Source organism: Marmota flaviventris, chromosome 5 (assembly GCF_047511675.1).
Source record: "Marmota flaviventris isolate mMarFla1 chromosome 5, mMarFla1.hap1, whole genome shotgun sequence".
NCBI lineage: Eukaryota > Metazoa > Chordata > Mammalia > Rodentia > Sciuridae > Marmota > Marmota flaviventris.
In genome coordinates this window covers 32914861-32936157 of record NC_092502.1, presented here as the reverse complement: position 1 = coordinate 32936157, position 21297 = coordinate 32914861, and the positions used below count along the sequence as shown (strand labels likewise).

At 32.8% G+C, this 21297-nt stretch overlaps 1 protein-coding gene across 2 annotated transcripts in view; it reads right to left on the bottom strand.

Annotated features, from left to right (window-relative positions):
• The window catches only part of Kif3a (kinesin family member 3A), a 44483-nt gene that overhangs the window by 14438 nt on the left and 8748 nt on the right, over positions 1 to 21297 (bottom strand). Inside the window, exons 3-10 of one of the 2 annotated variants that reach the window (XM_071612103.1) lie at positions 13913 to 14057; positions 13693 to 13777; positions 10693 to 10798; positions 7508 to 7647; positions 6908 to 7105; positions 6302 to 6476; positions 1885 to 1983; positions 190 to 261 (exon numbers count right to left, since the gene is read on the bottom strand). In XM_071612103.1, coding sequence (XP_071468204.1) covers positions 190 to 261; positions 1885 to 1983; positions 6302 to 6476; positions 6908 to 7105; positions 7508 to 7647; positions 10693 to 10798; positions 13693 to 13777; positions 13913 to 14057 — 1020 coding nt within the window. The remainder of the gene's footprint in view (positions 1 to 189; positions 262 to 1884; positions 1984 to 6301; positions 6477 to 6907; positions 7106 to 7507; positions 7648 to 10692; positions 10799 to 13692; positions 13778 to 13912; positions 14058 to 21297) is intronic. The other variant, XM_071612102.1, reaches the window with a different exon arrangement.

Below are 21297 nucleotides of genomic sequence, written 5' to 3'. Positions count from 1 at the left end.
TTTTAACAATTATGGTTAACTGGAAGCAATGAAGGGGCATAGGGGATCATCAACATGCTTTGTTCTACTGAGAAGTCCAACATGTATTCTTCAAATAATGACAGGGAGCGGTGCAGCATTGCTCAAATGAAGCCCATGGGTTATGGAGAAGCCAAAGCTCTGTTAGAGAATTTAAGAGCTACCACTCACTAGTCAAGAACTTATCCAGAGGTTTCTCTATGACAGAACATGTGGAGTCTGAACTACTGCTGCTGCTACTGCCTGGAAGACAAAGAAATGAGCCCAACGCCAACCAAAGAAAGAAAAAACAGGAATATGAACACACATATAGAGAAAAATTCAGTTCCAGAGAAAGAATTTTAAAGGACAAACAAGCTTTGTATTAAAGAATCAAAACTTACTTTCCCTTAAAACCAGTTTTGGTAGTAGTCTATCCAATGTTCTCTACTTCCCAAAGCCATATGGGGGGGATTAAAAACTGTATAAAGATTCACTGTGTGCAAATTTTACTACTCATTTAAAACACTGCATGTTGAAATGACAAGAATAAAAAATATGTTATTTGGTGACATTTAAGTCTATTTAAATTATTTAGGTTATAAGTTAAAGGAAGTTTTAAAACTTAAAGTCAAATTCAACTAACGTTATAGGTCTGTCACCAATTTCCCTCTCTCCCCTCGTGGCATCAAACTATCAAATACAAATATTTATGTTTAAGGTATGACAGCAAAACTGAAAAGGCTCATTGAAAAAATTTAAATTTCTAAGCCTGGAAGGCATATTATCATTAAATATTTTAATATATTAAATAGTGGCATTTTTCTACATAAAGTTTTATTCTTAATAAATCTATTATATGCTTTATAGCTTTCTAAACAACAGTTCATTTTGTTAAAAAAAAAACTAGATATGAACAAAAAATACATTTCTCTAAGTCAGGGTTTGGCAAACATTTTCTACAAAAGGACAAATAATATGTGTTTATAGGCCATAAGCCATGTGAAAGCAGCCACAGAACATATGTAAACAAATGAACATAGTTGTTTTAATAACATTTTACAAAACAGATATGGGCTAGACTTGGCCAGCAGGTTGTATTTTACCAGCTCTTGCTCTAAATCATGCTTTTCCTCTCTTCTGAATTTATACAATCTTTACAGTTTTTAAATTTGGGACTCCTGATCAAAGGGTGATGGGTTTATTTTCAGCAACATCATTTAAATAAGACAAGCAAAATATGCACCAGCTGGAAAACAATGATCCACACTAATGGAAGAGAGTTCTGAAATAAATATTTAGGATAAATAGGCTTGAAATGCAGGCTATTATAATATGTCCATCTCTTTTGCATGTTATCTATAATCTTAGCATGACAAAGTCTTAATTCACACATGATAACATATGCCCCACATTGGGGTGAGAATGAGCACATATTATAAAGAAAAGGAATTAAATTTTAAAATACAATACTTAAACAAATTTATTATTTAAAAATCTAATGAATTCTAAAGATTAACCTTACTTGAGGAAAAACTCCACATTTTCCTAATTTATTAAAATATGTAGGTTCCTAACAGATCCAAGTCCTCACGTAAAATCAAAACTCTACCTAAAATTTCAAAATGTTATATCCACTCTCATAGTTTTATAATTCTAAAAAAAAAAAAAAATCCAAACTATTCTGAGTAAGCTAAGAACAGGTTAGTGGAGAAAAAAACAATGCAAAGTTAACCAGGTATATGGCATACATCCTCTGTTCTAATTGTTACCATAACTATAAAAGCAAAATAGAAGGCATGCACTCTATTGTCTTAGAAATGTGAAAGCATTATTAGGTAGCAATCCTAATTATTTCTACCAATTAGAACACTTAACAGAACTTACCCCTTCTCTTTTTTCTTTTCTCTCCATCTTCTCCAACCTCACCCTCTTCATCCTCTTCCTCCTCTGACCCACTGATATCAGAGCCTGATATTTCTTCTCCTTGGATAGAAATTTAATGCAATGATTTTAGTCTGTACGAGTCATTGGTTATTTCAGAAGTACTTATACCAATTTTCTTCATTAAGCTTTTTTTTGACTCAAATATACTTATACTTTTTGCAGTACTGGGATTGAACCTGGGCAGGGGTGCTCTATCACCCCAGCCCTCTTAATTTTTAATTTGAAGATAGGGTCTCAATAAGTTGCCCAAGCTGGCCTCAAGTTTGTGATCTTCCTGCCTTAGCCTCTTGAATAGCTAGAATTACAGGAGTGTATCACTGTGCCTTGCTCAAAATATAAATTTAAATGTTTCAGGGCTCCTAGATAGTATATCAGTTGTGCTAATCTCAGAAATAGCTAAGATGTACACACAGACTTTATTTTTCCAAAGTTCCTAAAAAAGTTAAAATCTGACCCATTTAAAAATTCAAATAATTACTTTAAATAGAGTTCTAAACATATACAAAAGATTATGTGTTAGAATTATTAGTTCAGTCTTTTTAAATGTGATGTCTTTGGGGAGTATCTTCTCCTTGTTTCCTGCTTAAGATTTCAAATAATTCAATCTGTATATTTTTTGAACCACAAAACTGTCAGTTAACACAGTGATCCCATATCTAGGATTATATCACAAAAAAATTTCAAAGACAGCTTTATCTGTACAAAGATAATATTAACTACATATTCTCTTAAAGACAAAAAGTCAATAAAATGGAACCATTAAATAGTAATACAGAGAAGCACTAAATTAACTTCAAATTAGTTATTTAAAAACATCATTGTCCATACATGAAGATTTTAAGAAAGCAAAGGTGATTGGGGGAAAAAAGTAAAATACATACAAATTGCAACTAGATTATATAGTTATAAATAAAGGCTGGAAAGAGAATAGTGTCTTAGGTAAAGAAATCATTTAAAATATTTTATTCTTTGAGACTAGAAACAATGATTCTTATCAGCAATGACCATACATAGTGTCCCATTCTATATACCATTCTCCAATAAAAGGAACCAGGGAGAAATGTATTTTAAGATTATGGTAGGGAAGATACAAAATGAGCCTAAAACATTATCTTGCAGGACCAGAAAAACAAGCAGGTGCCTAAAAATAACTTGATGAGAACACCCTGAAAGAATATAGGAACTACCCCACTAGAGCTCCTAATAGCCAAAACTGTGACAATATGAGCAACCTAATAAATGATAAAATACTGGATTGTAACACACAGGCTAAATAAAATAAAAATTTGAATAAATAAATGGAGATTCCTCTTCCTAGTAACAGAATTCCAAACACTAAAAAAAATGAATGATGAGAATAGAAAATCATCATTGAACAAATGCAACAGAATTATAGTCACAGGCAAGAACCACTGATACATGCTAAAATTAGGAATAAGGTACTTATTTTCTCCTACTATCTCTTAGTAGGAGAACCAGGATATTTACAGAATCTCAAAGTATCTCCCCACAAGATACATATTAATTGCAAATGAAAAAAATAGTAGGTTTACAGTGGAGGAGGCTTCAGAGTAACTATGAGAGAACTGCAGACTAGTCCAAATTAAAGGACAATCTAAACATTCAGGATCAGCACTTTTCAGGAAAGTCAAGATTCTTCATTTTCTTTTTCTTTTGCAGTGCTGAGAATCAAACCCAGGGCCTTGAACATGCTGGACACATGCTCTACCACTGAGCCATATTACTACTACTGAAGTGTCAAGATTTTGAAAAACAAAAGGAACTAAGGCAATTGGAGGAGATTTAAAAGACAGAAAAAAAAATAGACTAATAAAATTATTGTGTGTGATCCTGGATTGAGTCATAGACTAAAATAAGAAAAAAAAGAGGGGGGGGGGCTGGGGATGTGGCTCAACTGATAGCGCGCTCGCCTCACGTTTGTGTGGCCCGGGTTCGATCCTCAGCACCACATACCAACAAAGATGTTGTGTCTAAACTAAAAAATAAATATTAACAAAAATTCTCTCTCTCTTAAAAAAAAAAAGGAGGCATTGGAAAGATAACTGGCAAAATTTGAAACAGCATATAGATTAGTTGGTGAGATTGTACTGATGTAAATTTCCTGGTTTCAATAATGGTACTGTGACAGATGTTAACATTAGGTAGCTGGATAAGGGTAATGAAGGGTATCATAGAAACTCTCTGTACTATATAAATTTTCTGTAAGTCTAAAATAATTTTAAAATAAAAAGTTTAAAAATTACTTTAATGCTTTTATCTACTTTTTTATTGTTTATATGATCAACTCTATTAACTAAGTTATAAAAACAAAAGTGCAGAGCAAATAAAATAAAATGTGCTAAAAATAGTATTACCATATGATCCAGCAATTCTACTGTTGTTTTTTACCCAAAACATTTAAAACAAGGACTGTCTGCATCCATGAACACAAAGTAAGCCACACAGGCCAAAAGGTGAAAGCAATCCAAATATCCACCAATAGATAAATTGATAAACAAAGTGCAGTGTGTGTGTGTGTGTGTGTGTGTGTACACATACATACATACACACACATTGGAATACTTTTCAGCCTTAAAAAGAAAATAAATTGTGACATGCTACAAACATGGATGAATCTTTAAGGTATTATGCTAAGTGAATAAACTTACATAAAAATTAAACTTAGATAAAAAATCATTATTTAACAAGTAGACATAGGAAATCTACAAAATACTGTATGGTTTTACATATCTAAAGTACCTAGAATGGTTAAATTCATAGAAAGTAGTACAGTGGTCCCCAGGGACTTGGAGGAGAAAGGAATGGAGAATTAGTATTTAATGGGTACAGAATTTCTGTATATGGGATGATAAAAAAGTTCTGGAGATGAAGAGTAATAATAGTTTGCACAACAATATGAATGTATTTAATGCCACTAAACTGGTTAAAATGATACATTTTATGTTTCATATATTTTTGCCTCCTAATAATGTTAAAAATAAAGACAGCAAAATAAAGGTATGCACTGAAAATCAACATAACCAAGAAATTTAAACTCTTTAAAGCATAGTGGCTATAAATACCACCTAGTGGTCACATTTAAAACACCAAATTTCATTAGTTCACTCATTGCTTTTTCTCAATTATCTTACTCTAGTTGATTGAATTAGCACCTTCTCCAAACATATGTGATGGGGTTAGCATCTCTAAATTTCACCTGTGATGGAACTAGTTTCCTTCCCCAAAGACTGCACAAGTGCAGTTTCTAAGCCCTCTATTTACGTGATACACAGAGGAGTTCCTTGCCAATAAGAAGGACCTATCTGTCCCTAACAATGAAGGTGCAGGGAGTGACTAGGTACTTAATGATGACTGAGATGAATAAGATCTTTAAATTTCCCAACCATTTTGCATTATCATGTTAGAAAATAATTTCCAGCCAGGTGCAGTGACACATACCTATAACTCTAGCATCTTAGGAGGCTGAGGCAGGAGGATCACAAAAGTTCAAGGCTAGCCTTAGCAACTCAGTGAGACCCTAAGCAACTCGGTGAGATCCTGTCTCAAAATAAAAAATAAAAAAGGCTGGGGCTACAGATCAATGGTAAAGCACCCCTGGGTTCAATCCGTGCTTTAAAAAAAGAAAGAAAGAAAGAAAGAAAAAAAATTTCCAAAATAGAATCTCACATTCAAATTTGAGTATGAAAGCATATTTTAAGGCTATGCAATGCGCTTTTATTGATAGCAAAAACAACTACTATCTTTCCTTAACAATAGTGAGAGGACTGGGGCTGTAGCTCAGTGGTAGAGCACTTGCCTAGCATGTGTGAGGCCCTGGGTTCAATCCTCAGCACCACATAAAAATAAATAAATAGAATAAAGGTATTGTGAAAAAAAAATCTTAAAAAAATAATAATAGTGATACTAATCACAAAGCCAGAACTCTGATCTTTTTCACAATACACACACAGTAGAATGTGCTTCTATACATAGATAAAAATTTATTATTTCATATGTAAACATAGGAAATTTACAAAAGGTCATGGGAATAAAGATGACAGCTTTAATTTAAAAAAATACAAATGTTATATAATTTATTTATTTATTTATTTTTTTAATTTATTTTTTGTATTGGTTGTTCAAAACATTACAAAGCTCATGATATATCATCTTTCATACATTATATAATTTATACTTAATTGAAAATGCTAGGTATTAATTGTTTTCAGAAATATTCTTTTAAAAATTAATGTTAGAAGCTCAAAAAAGTTTAATAGGTGATTTCTGTTAGAATGCTTCTCCGTTAACCAACATACTTTTAGCCAAAATTAAGATTTATATTTTTCAAAGAATTTACCTTCTTCCAGCTTTTTCTTCAGTTCTTCTATTTCTTTCTGAAACTGGCGAAGCAGAGCATCTTTTGGATCTTCATTAATTCTAGCTTTATTTTTAATATTCTTAGCACGGTTGGCGTACCGTAATGTACTAATAGTTTCATCATAATTATAATCTGCTGGCCCAATATTTGCACACTGTTGAATTAGAAATGCAAATCATTTTACACTACCATTAATTAATAGTACAACTACAAATATATCAGAATAGATGTCTGAAGTACATAGGCACTTTGACCTTTTTAAAAAAGAAAGTGTCAATTATATGGGTTTCCAAGTGATACTACTGCAAACTAATACACATGATATATTACAAAAAGGATAATCAAAAATCAAAGAAGTAAAATAGTTAATTTTTTAAAAATGAACATAATATCCTTTTTATGTATTTATTTTTATATGGTGCTGAGATTGAACTCAGTGTCTCACATGTGAGAAGTAAGTGCTCTACCACTGAGCAATAGCCCCAGTCCATAATAGTCAATTTTAAAAATGTTATTTATATTACTATGGACAAATTAGAATCTTAAATTTGCTGGATGTTAACGATACCACAAATGAAGTCTTACCATCATGGTTTTTGAGTTTCCTCCTAAAGAATCCTGAAGAAGACGAGTCAATTTAGAGTTACGATAAGGCACATGAGTGCTTTTTCCATCAACCAAGGCAGAAATTACATTACCAAGGGTGGAAAGTGAAAGATTGATTTTTGTAGCTTCCTTCAGGCGCTGTCCAGTAGCTCCAGTTTTTGCTTGTCTTTCTGAGCCCTAGCAATATACAGAGACAAAACTCAAGCTAAAATTATAATAATAATACAGAATATCCTTTTAAGGATTTTTTAAAAACGCAATTTAACAGCAATATACCTGATATAACACCCGAGATTCACTTCAAAATAATTAAGGAAAGGAAAAAGTGAGCAAGAAAAGATGAAACAAGACTGACAACGAGTTGATAACTGTTAAAAGTTGGGTGACAAGAATATAAGGAATCATTATGCTAGTCTACTTTCATATACATTTGAAATACTCCATAATGAGTAGTAAGTTAAACACAAGTCACAATTTTAAAATCTCATGTAAATCACACCTTTCCACATTAATTCTTATTTATGAGATAAATGTAAGTCATAGTACAAGTTATTCCTTAAGTAGGATCCTGTTACTTACAGCAAGATCTACAAGATGAAGCTTCCCCATCCTGACATGCATATTACCATCGACACCTTTTTCACTGCACTCTATAGTAATTGTAAAGATGGCATGCGAACGGGAACTATGTTCATTCATATTAGTTGCACCAACAGAACCTTTAATAAAGGAAGGAAATCCTTAAAAACTGTAACAGAGAGTGCGTACAGTAATAATTAAATACCCAGAATAGTTCAAAATACTTAATATCATTATAATAAAAGCCAGAGAACATGGCTAGACCATAAAAGTAAAGGTGTGCATTTAGCCATTATATGAAGTTTCCTTTACATTTTTTTTTTTTTTTTTTGGTGGTGCTGGGGATTGAACCCAGGGCCTTGTGCATTCGAGGCAAGCACTCTACCAACTGAGCTATAGCCCATCCCTCTCTTACAATTTTTGTTGAAATAAATAATTTACAAAGCCAGACAGGGTGGTATGGTGCCTATATAATCTCAAGTACTTGGGAGGTTGAGAGAGGAGGATCCCTGATACCAGTAGTTTAAGACCAGCCTAGGTAATATAGTGAGAACCCCCTTCCTCCCACTCTTAAAAAAAAAAAAAATTACACATAAAGAAGAAACGTGTTAAATAACTGGAACAATTATTGCTGATTCAGCTCTCTCTAAAGATAATTATGGATGGGCTATAGCTCAGTTGGTAGAGTGCTTGCCTCGAATGCACAAGGCCCTGGGTTCAATCCCCAGCACCACAGAAAAAAAAAAAAAATGTAAGGGAAACTTTAGTTCTAGCAAACTAAACCACGGAAATACTTGCAAATGTGCTTTAGGAATATATAGTGTAACATTGTTTGCAACAACGAAAGACCAGAAACAACAAATAGGATAATGGCTAATCAATTATAGAATAGTCGCACTTTGGACAACTAAGCAGTCATTTAAAAAAAAAATAGGCAGAATTGTATCCAATGATGTGAAAGATGCCCACAGCATTTAAATTAGGGTGTGGAGCGTATCGAAGATTGAATCCAGGGGCACTTAACATTAAGCCACATCCCCAGTCCTTTCATTTTTTCCTTTTTTTAAAAAAAATTATTATTTATTTTTATTTTGAGACAGGGTCTCACTAAGTTGCTTAGGGCCTCACTAAATTGCTGATGCTGAGTTGAAACTTGTCTTGCCTCAGCCTCCCAAACTGCGGGGATTACAGGTATGCACCACCATGCCCAGCTAGCATCTGACTTTTTAAAAGTAAGAGAGGAATATATAGTTTGATCTCATTTATATGAAGCAAAAACAAAAGCATCCACTTAAAATATACAAAATATTCATGTACTTATACAATTTTACATGAATATATTGCATAAACATGCTTTTTTTACAATAGTCACGTGCTAATTTTTTTCTTAAATTCCAAAGTATTTTAAAGCATTAATTTCTATCTTCCTACTATTTATGCAGAACTTCTCTGTGCAAACATTGATTTTAGAAATGAGACATTAAAAGAGTATATTAGCGTGTGGCTATATTAGAAGTCATATAACTGGAATGTAAACTGCATTGATAAAGTTCAATGAAAGAAAGTACATGAAAAATCAGTGAAAGAACAAAGAAATAATTTATATGAGGAATAGATAGAATTAATCAAAGAAAACACAGGGATCTGCAATTCTATATTTTTCTATTTTCTTTTAAATTAAAATATGAATTTTCTCCAAAAAATACAACCATTAAATTTGATACCACTTTTCAAAAATCATCTAATCAGTCAGTAGCAATATACAAGCCTCTACAGTGTGTTAGGTCTCACTTTATCTTGTTTTTCCCTCACTTAACATTATCTCTTATGTATATAGTATTTTTGTACCATAATTATAAAAAAAATAGTGATTTATTGATGGTTAGATTGTTTACATCTAAAAATATTTTTCTAGACTATATATCAAGAGTTAGAAATACTAGATCAAAATGAACATTTTTTTAAATGTCAACAGATATTGTTAATATTGTCCTTCAAAAATGCCATATCAATTTCCACTCCCACCCCAGTGCCCATTTCTTCAAAGCATAAAATAATCTGGAGCTGGGAGAAGTGGCACATGCCTGTAATCCCAGTGGCTCAGGAGGCCGAGGATGGCAAGTTCCAAACCAGCCTCAGCAACTTATCGAAGACCTAAGTAACTTAACAAGACTCTGTCTCAAAATAATAAGGGTTGAGAATGTTGCTTAGTGGTTAGGTGTCACTGAGTTCAATCCCCTGCCACCTGCCCCCTGCCAAAAGAATATCTCTTACTATAGTTTTAATCTGCATTATCCTGATTACTTATGAAGTAATTTCATGTGATCATTGCTCTGTATGATTTTTCTGTGAATAACACATTATCTTTTGCTCATCTTTCTGTTGAGATTTGGTCATTTTCTTATTGATCATTTTTCTGTTAGTTTATGTATAAAAATTGAATAATGTTTAATTTCTTTGTGTTTGCTAGATCTATAGTCAAGACACAGAAACTTAATATTTTCACTTTCTATGTTCTTGTCATTTATTTCTAACTTCTAATTGCTATTGGTAACATCACTAGTACTAGGCTTTGGGCACCTATATTTTAAATATTGCTGAAGTTTCTTATTCTTTAGATTAAAAACATAAAACAACTACTAAGATAAATGTAATTTTGATAAGATTTTGTTTTGCTTTCCCTCTCAACAAAAGGGAAGCAGTATAGTGCCTGGTTAATACTAATAGCCTACATTCAAATACTCACTCTGCCACTTAGGAACTATACTACCATAGAAAAGTTACTTAAACTAAGTCTCAGTTGGTCATTCAAAAAGTAGGACTTTAGTATCTCCACAGACTACAGTGAGAATTAAGAGATCATCTTCATGAAGCACTGAGCACAAGTGCTTCCCACTTATTAAGTGCTCAAAAAATGCTCTCAATATTTAGTGTAACTAATAAAAGACAATTATATGAGAGTTTCAAAGATTAGCATAATTAAAAAGAAAAATTTTGGTCAGCATGGAAAACAATCTGATATCTTTCATTCATTTATATTCTCTACATAGTAATCATCAAAGGGAAAGAATTTTCAAGAAACCTTAAAGTTCAGTCTCTATAGAGCAAAGAATCACACTGTTTTTGTCTCTCAACCAATCTACTCAACACATAGACATTTAATCACAATTATGCACTATACTTACGATTTTTATGGCCTAGTGTCATAATTCTATCCATATCATCAGCATTATTTACCACATAAGCTGATAAATCTTTGATATAAACTCCCACATCAGGCCTTTCTTTAACCTAAAAAAAAAAGTAAGACTTTACTTACATTTATCATAATAATTCTTCCACAATTTGTTATTTATCATTTGACTCTCAAAAAAAAAAAAAAAAAAACTATGGTAGAGGACATGTACATTTCTAATCTGGCAAACTAAAATCTTTGTAAAATACAAAAATACTTGGATGCAATGTCAATGTCAAATTGCTATGGAAGTTTTTAAGCACTTTCTATGTTCACATTACTGCTAACTGGAAACATTCTTCAAGTTCACATCTGTTCGTGAACTATTGGTCTTCATGAACTTTAAGGTCTTTTCCAATCACATATTAATTCAAAATTCAATTAATAACTGATTAGCTACGAAAGATGAAGAAATAAAATACAATCTCGAATTTGTTAAGGTTTAAAAACTGAGAATTTGTTAAGGTTTTAAAAATATGCTTAATATGCATAAGGCCTTGGGTTCTATTCTCAGCACCAAAAAAAAAAAAAAAAATTTTTATTGTCAGGAGCTATCCATGGGTTGCATGTGAGTCACCAGGCATAGAAGCCTCATGGTAGAGACGTCTGGTGTCTGGGAATGACCAGTGGACATTCTTTTGGTCAATTACCCAGGGACAATGTGAATCTCTATCTGGCTCTGCAGTGACCCACCACAGCACCTGAGATGAGTGTGACCTGCGAAGACGTCAATCAACCTGCTGACTGCAAGATATCACCAAGCAAGACTCTGCCCCTGAAACCTTATCCCTGCTTTTGATGTACCCCCTAAAATAAACCACCAGAGCCATTTTTGTCATGTCTAGTTCCAGAACCCATGAGCACTAGATCTATCAGGGACTTTACTTTCTGAGTATTTGTGCTTTGTTATTCACTAATTATTTTGAGATTGATTATAAATCTTAGGGTGGCTTGGATTATCCTGGGCAGGAAGAAGAACCCCTTAATGAGATGTTGGCCGTTATCCCCTTGAAAATTTATCATAAAAAATTTAATTTCTATAACAATATAGTTATAGTGGGGGCGTTTATGGTTTACTTGAAATACAATTAGTATTTATAGGCAAGGAGCAAGGATACTAAACATTCTGAAATGGGTGGGAGGGCTCACCCAAAGAACAACTGTCCCATATAAATTTCAATGTCCTAGTAGATATTTACATGGATTAAAAAACTATTCATAATTATCTGAGACTAAGATATAAAGACAAAGGTCTTTTCCATAATAATAATAACAATAATATAAAAATACAGAAAAACTGAGGAAAGAATTGTACTTAATTTTTCTCAGAACTCTACCAAAAGCTAATCACTCTTTTAAAAGACCAGGTCATTGACAACGATACCAATCAAGTGTTCCGATTACTATTACAACATACTTGTATGTTATAATATTCTATATCTGTAGTTCTTGCAGTCATGGTGATTCTCCATGCCTCTAACTATTTCATTACATCCTCAACTGTGGTCCCCCATCTAATCATTTCCACAATGAAGTACTAGCATTTTATTTTTAAATTACTGTTATTCTCCTTTTTATTACAGTAGGGCAGTATACTAACTTTTTTAAAATTACGTGTGTTGGTAGATTTTATCACCTGTGAATTTCATTTCAGGATAGTCAAAAGGGCATTACAAAATGTTATTAAAAAAAGAGCACAAGGTCTAACAGGGTTGAGAACCACTGGTAAGAATGTTCCTGAGAATAAATCTGATCTATAATTTAAAGTACAAAAACAGAAGTGTTCCTTCTAAATAATTTTTTTCCCAAAAGTTTGAAAAATAAAACAATAAACTTTTCAGAGGCAAAAACACTAAAAGATAAGAAAACTAAAGATGACAACTAGCAACAAAAAAAAATTATTTCTACAGTTTGCTATGTACATGTTATCATTACAGAATAGCCTTCATTATTACAAATAATTATTTTTTTAATATTTTTAGTTGTAGATGAACACAATACCTTTATTTTACTTATTTATTTTTATGTGGTGCTGAGACTCAAACCTAATGCCTCACACATGCTAGGCAAGCTGAGCTACAACCCCAGCCCAACAAATAATTCTTAATGCTCCAATATGCTGTACCAAAACTCTATTTATATAAGCTTAAAATGAAAAATGCTAACAAATATTATTACATGTCAGACACTGACTTAAACACTTTAATTTGTTAATGTTGGCATCAATCCTATGAAGTAGATCCTATTATTATTTCCATTTTCATGTGACAGAACTAAGACTCACAGAGGTTAAGTAATTTGATCAAGATCAGAGCTAGAATTCAAGCTAAGATAGTAGGACCCCAGAAACCATCCTCTTAATCCTAAATGATATTACAATTCACTTGCTACATGACCTTGAGCAATGGATGAAACCCCTGTAAATTTCAGTTACCACATCAGGAAAAGTAAACTGCTGGGAAGATTAAATGAAATGAAATATCACTACTACCAACTGCCATTGACTACATCAAATGTCTACACAATTGGAAAGGCTCAGTAATGGTGGCTGCTGCAATGCTGCATATATTCTTCACCATCCTACAATGGTGGCTATTGTAATTCTACCCCATTCTACTGTTATTCTGCATATGTTATTCACCTCTATTTTACTGAAAATGCAATTTCAACAAAAAATTTTAATATTAATATTTAAAGGCTATTCTTTCCTTGTTATTTGTCTCATATTTTATAGGGTTAAAAATTTGACAGTATCTAACAAACTGACATCATTTACTACTTGACTCACAAGTCTTGCTTCAGTAACTCCCCATCTCCTTTGTCTAAATTTAATAAGAAATAAATGTACAAGGTTATTTAAAACATTAAAAGTATTTTTTATACAAAAAGATTCTTAACTTAGTAAATATTCTATTGCTTTGGAAAGTATTCCAATTTCAGTTACCCTTACCTCTAATCTCTGTGTCTGATCCTTGCCCAAAAGGTCACGAACTTCTTCATTATATATTTCCAAATATGACACTCGAACCAAAAATCTATAAATAAAATATTTTAAGCACATAAAAAGCAGTGAAATGTTTATGGGACCCATTTTAAAATGAGTTTATAACTGTAAAACTTTCTTGTGTTTGTATTTCTTATTAATAGAAAATAAAAGAATTCCCTTTTACCTTGTATCACCCTCTGCTTTTGCAATATGACCAAATATGTGAGCAAATGAATTGGGAATGATTCCTCTAAGTTCAGGAACAGCTCGAACACCTTCCATGGTAAAAGTTTTGCCTGTTCCAGTTTGTCCATATGCAAAAATAGTTCCTGAAAATGATCAAGATAATCAGCCACTTTTTACAACCTGATGCGACAGAACAATAACTCTTAAAATTAATTAAAAGGAACTCTTAATTCCTTTGATATTGTGATGTAATTTCTTCCATGAATTCAAAATTTGCTCTAGTACAGATTCCATCTTTATTATCAACATGTACAATATGAACTCCGTGCCACATAAATAAAACACTGCTAAAGCACTAATCAATAAGATATTACTAATTAATAAAAAAATCTTAAACCCCAAATGCAAGAATCTTATTCTTAATTATAAGAAATTTCTTTTAATATGTATTATTTATTGTAGACATTAAATTGTAGAAGGCAGCAGAAGAACACAGGATCTGGAGCAAAAAGACTTCAATCTGAATCCATATCTGCCCATTTTTAGCTACTTGACTTTGGACAATTTATCTACCCAGAGATTGTCTCCCTGATGGTAAAACAGGGTTGAGAATATTCTATATTGATAGTTAAGAATCAAATGAAACAATTCAATTCAAATAACCAGGGCTGGGGTTGTAGCTCAGTGGTAGAGCACTTGCCTAGCATGTGTGAGGCACTGGGTTCGATTCTCAGCACCACATATAAATCAATTAAAGTCCATCAATAACTAATAAAAATATTTTTAAAAACACAAATAACCAACACTGTGCCTGGTAGAAAGTACCAGTAAATGGTGGGGTTTTTTTCCCTTATTAATCCTGAATAAATTCATTTTTTTAAAATTGTTTTAAAGTAACATTTATAAGAAATATGGGGTGTTAACTAAAAAAGTGACAATGCAATTCTTACAGATTAACTAGAGACACAACTTAAAACCTTCTAAATACTTAAACTTTTTCATCCCACAAATATTTACAACACACCTGAGTGTGGCATTGTGCTAGGCACCAGGGCCAGAGTCACAAACAAGACTAATAAAATCCTTAATCTTAAAGTGCTTATAATCTTAGGAAAAAGATACTGGCAAAACAATTTTTAGCCTGATGAGTACTGAGAAAACTGTTCCAGATGAGAGTAGGATATAAACCAGACCAGGGAATGGCTAGGAGTAGCGGTCAGAAAAGGCTTTCCAGAAGAGGTATGGTTTAAGATAAGATCTGAAACACAAATGAGATGGGAATAGAGTAGAAGAGGCAAAAGGGAAGAAAGAGAATGGAGGTTTTCAGACACTGAAATGAGATCAGAAAGAAAGAAACATGTAAAATGTAAGGTAGATACATAGAGAGCAAGAGAAACTAAACTAGCAATGTCCTAATCACACAGGGTCATGAAAACTGTATTAAAGTTTTTAGGCCTTATCCTGAAGCAGAGTGAAGCCATAGAATGATTTTTCTATGGTTATATTGTGGACAGTTGGAATAAAGCAACGGTAGACATAGAGAAACCAGTTAGAGAGTTAGTGTCAGGAGATGATATGGCATGAGAAGATAGCCTAGGATGTACAGCATAAATGAAAAAAAGTTCCTTAACTATGAATACTCTATTCAGTTAACCTCAAAGGACACCATCATTTTCAGACATTTTAAAAAATAAATCAATCACACCAGAAATAATTTTTTACACATTGGAATATAAAGTCTCAGTTTTTTCAAACTGGCTATTTCAAATTCTGCCATTAGGAATGTAACTTATTACATTCAAAGGATCTGAAAATATTGTAACTTATAGAGACACAATGAATTACTAAATAATAAGCTCTATCATGATATAGCTACTATTTACTGATCATTTCCTATGTACTAGGCCATGCACTTTACATGCAATTATATTTCTTTTTTTCACCCCAATCCTAAGGGATAGACACTATTTGTATTTCCATGATTTATTTAGGGAAATAGAGGCTTAAGTTTAGTAATTTGGTCAATGTTATAAATGCAGAGACAAGGTGTGAACATAGTCCATCTGGCTACAGAGCCCATATTTTTTCAACAGTATGCAATGGCCAAAAATTTTTTTAACTCAAAATTAGTTCCTATTTCAATTTCTGTGACTGCATTAAATACTTAAAATTTACTAATTAAAAAAAAAACTATTAATCTATACTTTTTACACCTGAGAAAAGAAGACCATGGATTTCCTATAATAAGAGAATCTCATCTCAATTTTAGAGAGTCAGAATTTCTGGTTTTAAAATGTCAAACTTAAACAATTCTAATGGCATATAGTTTTCTTCAACATGCATCTCTTAAAACTTTACTTGTTAATATCGAAAACTGTGCTCAGGAGGCTGAGGTAGGAGGATCACAAGTTCAAAGTCAGCCTAGGCAACATTAGTAAGACCTTGTCTCAAAGAAAGAAAAGAGGAAAAGCCAGGTATGGTGGCACATGTACCAATAAACCCAGCTAGCTACTCAGGAGGCTAAAGCAGGATTGTGAGTTCAGGGCAGCCTAGGCAACTTAGCAAAACCCTATCTCAAAATAAAAAATGAAAAGGGTAGATGATTGGTAGAACACTCCTAGGTTCAATCTGTAGCACCGCAAAAAAAAAATACAAAAAAACTAAAACTGGATTGAGGTTTTTACTCAGTCTTCTCATTACCGTCATATATTAAAAATGGTAAAAGATCCACATAAAAACATGAACATTAATGTTCGTGGCAGCTTTATTCATAATTGCTAAAACGTGGAAGAAACCAACATATCTTCAGTAGGCATAAGGATATAATACCATCCAGACAATGAATTATTATTTATCACTAAAAAAATGAGTTATTATCAAACTATAAAAGAGAGTATGGAAACTTAAAAGCATATTACTAAATAAAAGAAATGACTATATACTATATGATTACAATTTTATCGCATTCTGAAAAATACAAAAGTATAGAGGCAGTAAAACAATCAGTGGCTGCCAAGGTTAAAAGGGAGGGTGGGATGAACAGGCAGAGAGCACAGAGAATTTTTAGGGTGATGAAACTACTATGCATAAAACAAGAGTAGGTAGATATTAGCATTAATTTATCTAAACCATAGAATATACAACAGCAAGAGGGAACCCTAATATGAGCTATGGAGTTTGGATATAATGATGTATTGACACAGGCTCATCATTTTAACACATATGCCAACCTGGAAGGGGATAATCGATTCAGAAGGAGACTGTGAATGTATGGGGATGAGAGTTATATGGAAACTCTCTACTTTCTGCTGGGAATTTTGCTATGAACTTAAAAACACTTAAAATAACATTTATTAATTTCTTTAAATTGTTTTATTTATTTATTTATTTTGGGACTCATTATGTTGTCCAAGCTGGTCTCAAATTCCTAGGCTCAAGAAACCCTCACGTCCCACCCTCCACAGTGGCTGTGATTACAGAAGCATGCCACTGTCCCTGGACAAAATTATTTTAAAATGGTAAAAAGATTATGTACTTGTCATTGAGAATCCAAGAAGTTATAGCTAAATCATATTTCAATAATGGAGAGTACACTGCATTACATATTATTTTGGTCCTTTTTTTATGTTTTCTCTTGTTAATGACAATTTTCAGTCAGACATTGAAAAGTAGGTATAAACTCTTGATAGTCGAATACTATTCTCTCTATATATTTATTTTTAAAACACATAATTCTGTTATTTCAAAATTAAACTAGTGATATTTCAGTTTCCAACCAAGATAAACAAGGACTAAATTAACCTACCTTCTTGGCTAAAACTAAAAGTATACAAAAGTACACAAAATCACAGTTTAATTTTTTTACACAATACCTTTATTCTTATTTTTATTATTTTTTTATGTGGTGCTGAGAATCGAACCCAGTGCCTCTCACATGCTAAGCAAGCATTCTATCACTGAGCTACAAACACAGCCCCCAAACCACAGTTTCAAAAACAATGAACATTCATAAACAAAGGACTGTGATTTCTAAAAAATGAGACACAAATGAGGTGGGTCTCTTGATTTCCCATCTTACTGCCTTAAGAGAAAATCCAAGCCATGGAGCAGGAGGGAGAACTCGCAGACCAGAAGATACCCTGAGCTAAGAAGAAGGTGCTGAGAAGCTACAAAATAAGTCAGAAGAGGCAAGAGTTTGGAGGACACAGTACCAGAGAAGAGAGAACTGAATAGAGCGAGCTCTGTGCATCTGCCCAGGGTCCTCCGCAAGTATTCTGCTGAAACTGATAGGCTTATATGAGGAAACTATCTAAATAGGGGGGATGGGAGGATCAGCTAGACAGATTGTAAAAAAGAATACTCAGCATTCACACAGGCCAGGAATAGTATCTATTTCCACAGGCAGACTGGAAAAGCCCATGACAGGACATTAGGTACAAGTATGCAAAAGGGTCTTTGCCTCAGTGGGGAACAGGTTTTAACCTCAGATTAAACACTGCTCTGATACTTACTAACAAGTATTAAAAGAGTGATCTGAATGAATCAAATTGTTTTCAAGTCACTGCAAAACTCATAAATATTTATAGGAATAAAAAAAATCCAAGACCCAAGGTAAATTCAGAATGTCTTGCATCCAACCAGAAATTGCCAACTTTGCAAAAAAGCAAAACTATATTAGCCATAATGAAGAAATGAATCCATCAATCAAAACTAATGCATAGGGTTGGGGTTGTGGCTCAGAGGTAGAGTGTTTGCCTCGCACTTGTGAAACATTGGGTTCTATCCTCAGCACACATAAAAATAAACAAAATAAAGGTATTGTGTCCATCTACAACTAAAAGAAATTTTTTAAAAAAACTAACGCATAAATGATACAGATGTGAGAATTAGCAGACAAGTACATTCAAATAGTTATAAAAATTGTATTTCATAGGTTAACAGGCCAAGTAGAAACATGGATGGAAAACATAAAGTCCAAATGAAACTTCGAGAGATGAAACCTACAATGTGTGAAATGAAAAATAAAATAAACAGTATTAATAGCACATTAGGTACTATAGAAGAAAAGACTGGTAAACTAGGAAACACACTAACAGAAACAACCCAGAGAGAAAACAGAAAAAAAAAAAAAACAGAAGAGAATATTAGTGAGCTGTGCTATAATTTCTAACAGCCTACTTTTTTTTTTTTTTTGGTTTTAATTTATTTTATTTATTTTATTTTTTTTTTAATTTTTTATTGTTGGCTGTTCAAAACATTACATAGTTCTTGATATATCATATTTCACACTTTGATTCAAGTGGGTTATGAGCTCCCATTTTTACCCCATATACAGATTGCAGAATTACATCAGTTACACATCCATTGATTTACATATTGCCATACTAGTGTCTGTTGTGTTCTGCTGCCTTTCCTATCCTCTACTATCCCCCCTCCCCTCCCCTCCCCTCTTCTCTCTCTGCCCCCTCTACTGACATTCATTTGTCCCCCTTAACAGCCTACTTTTTAAAAATATTTTTTTAGTTGTCAATTGACCTTCCTTTATTTATTTATTTATTTACTTATGGTGCTAAAAATCAAACCCAGTGCCTTGCACATGCTAGGCAAGCACTCCACCACTGAGCCACAACCCCAACCCCAAACAGCCTAATTTTTAGCCTTCCTACATGTCTTTGGAATTCCCCCAAAAGGTTGGAGGCAAGGAAAGAAAAAATGTCAAGAAATAATGGTTGAAATTTGTCCAAATTTGATGAAAACTACAAACTACAAATTCAAAATGCTATTTAACAAACCACACACACAAGAACACAAAGAAAAACATACCAAAGCATACCATAATCAAATACCACATAACCAACAACAAAGAACAAAAACTTTAAAACAACCAGAGACCTACTATTTACATATAACTATAATGCACTAATAAAAACAGTTTTAAAAAATAGAGGAAGAGGGGCTGGGGTTATAGCTCAGTGGCAGAGCGCTTGCCTCATACTTGTGAGGCACGAGGTTTGATCCTCAGCACCACATTAAAAAATAAATAAAAATAAAGTAAAGACATTGTGTCCATATTAAAAAAAAATAGAGGAAGAAGGACATGCTATGTACAGAAGAACAAAAATGAGAATGAAAGCAGCTTTTGGATCAGAAACAATGCAAGTGAGAGGACAAGAGCACAATTCTTTAAAGCACTAAAAAAAGAAACCGTCAACCTAGATTGTATAGTGAACATATTTTTTTCTTTTGGGCACTGGGGATTTAACACTGGGGTGCTTTACCACTGAGTTACATTCCCAGTCATTTATATATTTATTTTTTGAGATAGGGTCTCACTAAGTTGCTGACCTTGATTCAAGAGAGTAAAGTAGGAGAATTGCAAGTTCAAGATCAGCCTGGGCAATTAGCAAGGCCCTCAGCAACTTAGTGAGAGTCTGTGTCAAAATAAAATAAAAAGGGTTGAGAAGTAGTTCAGTGTAGAATCCCCAGTGTTCAATGCCTGTACAACATAGACACACACACACACACACACACACAAAAAAAAAAAAGTGAAATAAATGCTTTTTTTTGACTATAGGAGCTGAAAGAATTCATACGCAGTAAATCTACACTATTACAAATGTTAAAGTTTTTCAAGCAGAAGGAAAACAGTATTAGATGGAAATATAAATCTGCATAAAGCAATGAGTACCAAAAATGATACTATATAAAATTTTTTCTTGGGCTGGGATTGTGGCTCAGTGGTAGAGCGCTCACCTAGCACGGGCGGGAACCGGGTTCGATCCTCAGCACCACATAAAAAAATAAAAATAAAATAAAAAATAAAATTTTTTCTTATTATTTAAGTACCTTTAAAGGATAACTAATGGTTTAAACAAAAATAACAATATGTTATGGAATTTACGATATGTAGAAGTAAAATATGTGAAAATAACAACACAAAATTTGAGAGGAAAGAAATAAAATCTACTGTTAAAAATTTCTTATACATTGTGGTATAATATCATTTGAAGGTATACCATAATATATTAAAAATTTATATCATAAATCTTAACACAACCACAGATTAAAACAATTGTGTATTCCTATAAACCAACAAAAATAAAACAAAATGATAAGAATACTTAATAAAAAAAAAAAGAAGAACAAACAACAAATGAGACAAAAAGAAATAGCAAGATGATAGGTTGCAGCCCAAACACATAATCCCACTAAATGTAAATACTCTTAAAAAACACAATACCCCAAATAAAAATCAAAAAATATAATAAAACAAAACAAACACAAAAAAGAGATGATAGATCTGGAGTGTACCTCAGTGGCAGAGTATCTGCCTAGCATGCGTGAGGCCTTGGGTTTGATCTCCAGCACCACACACACACACAC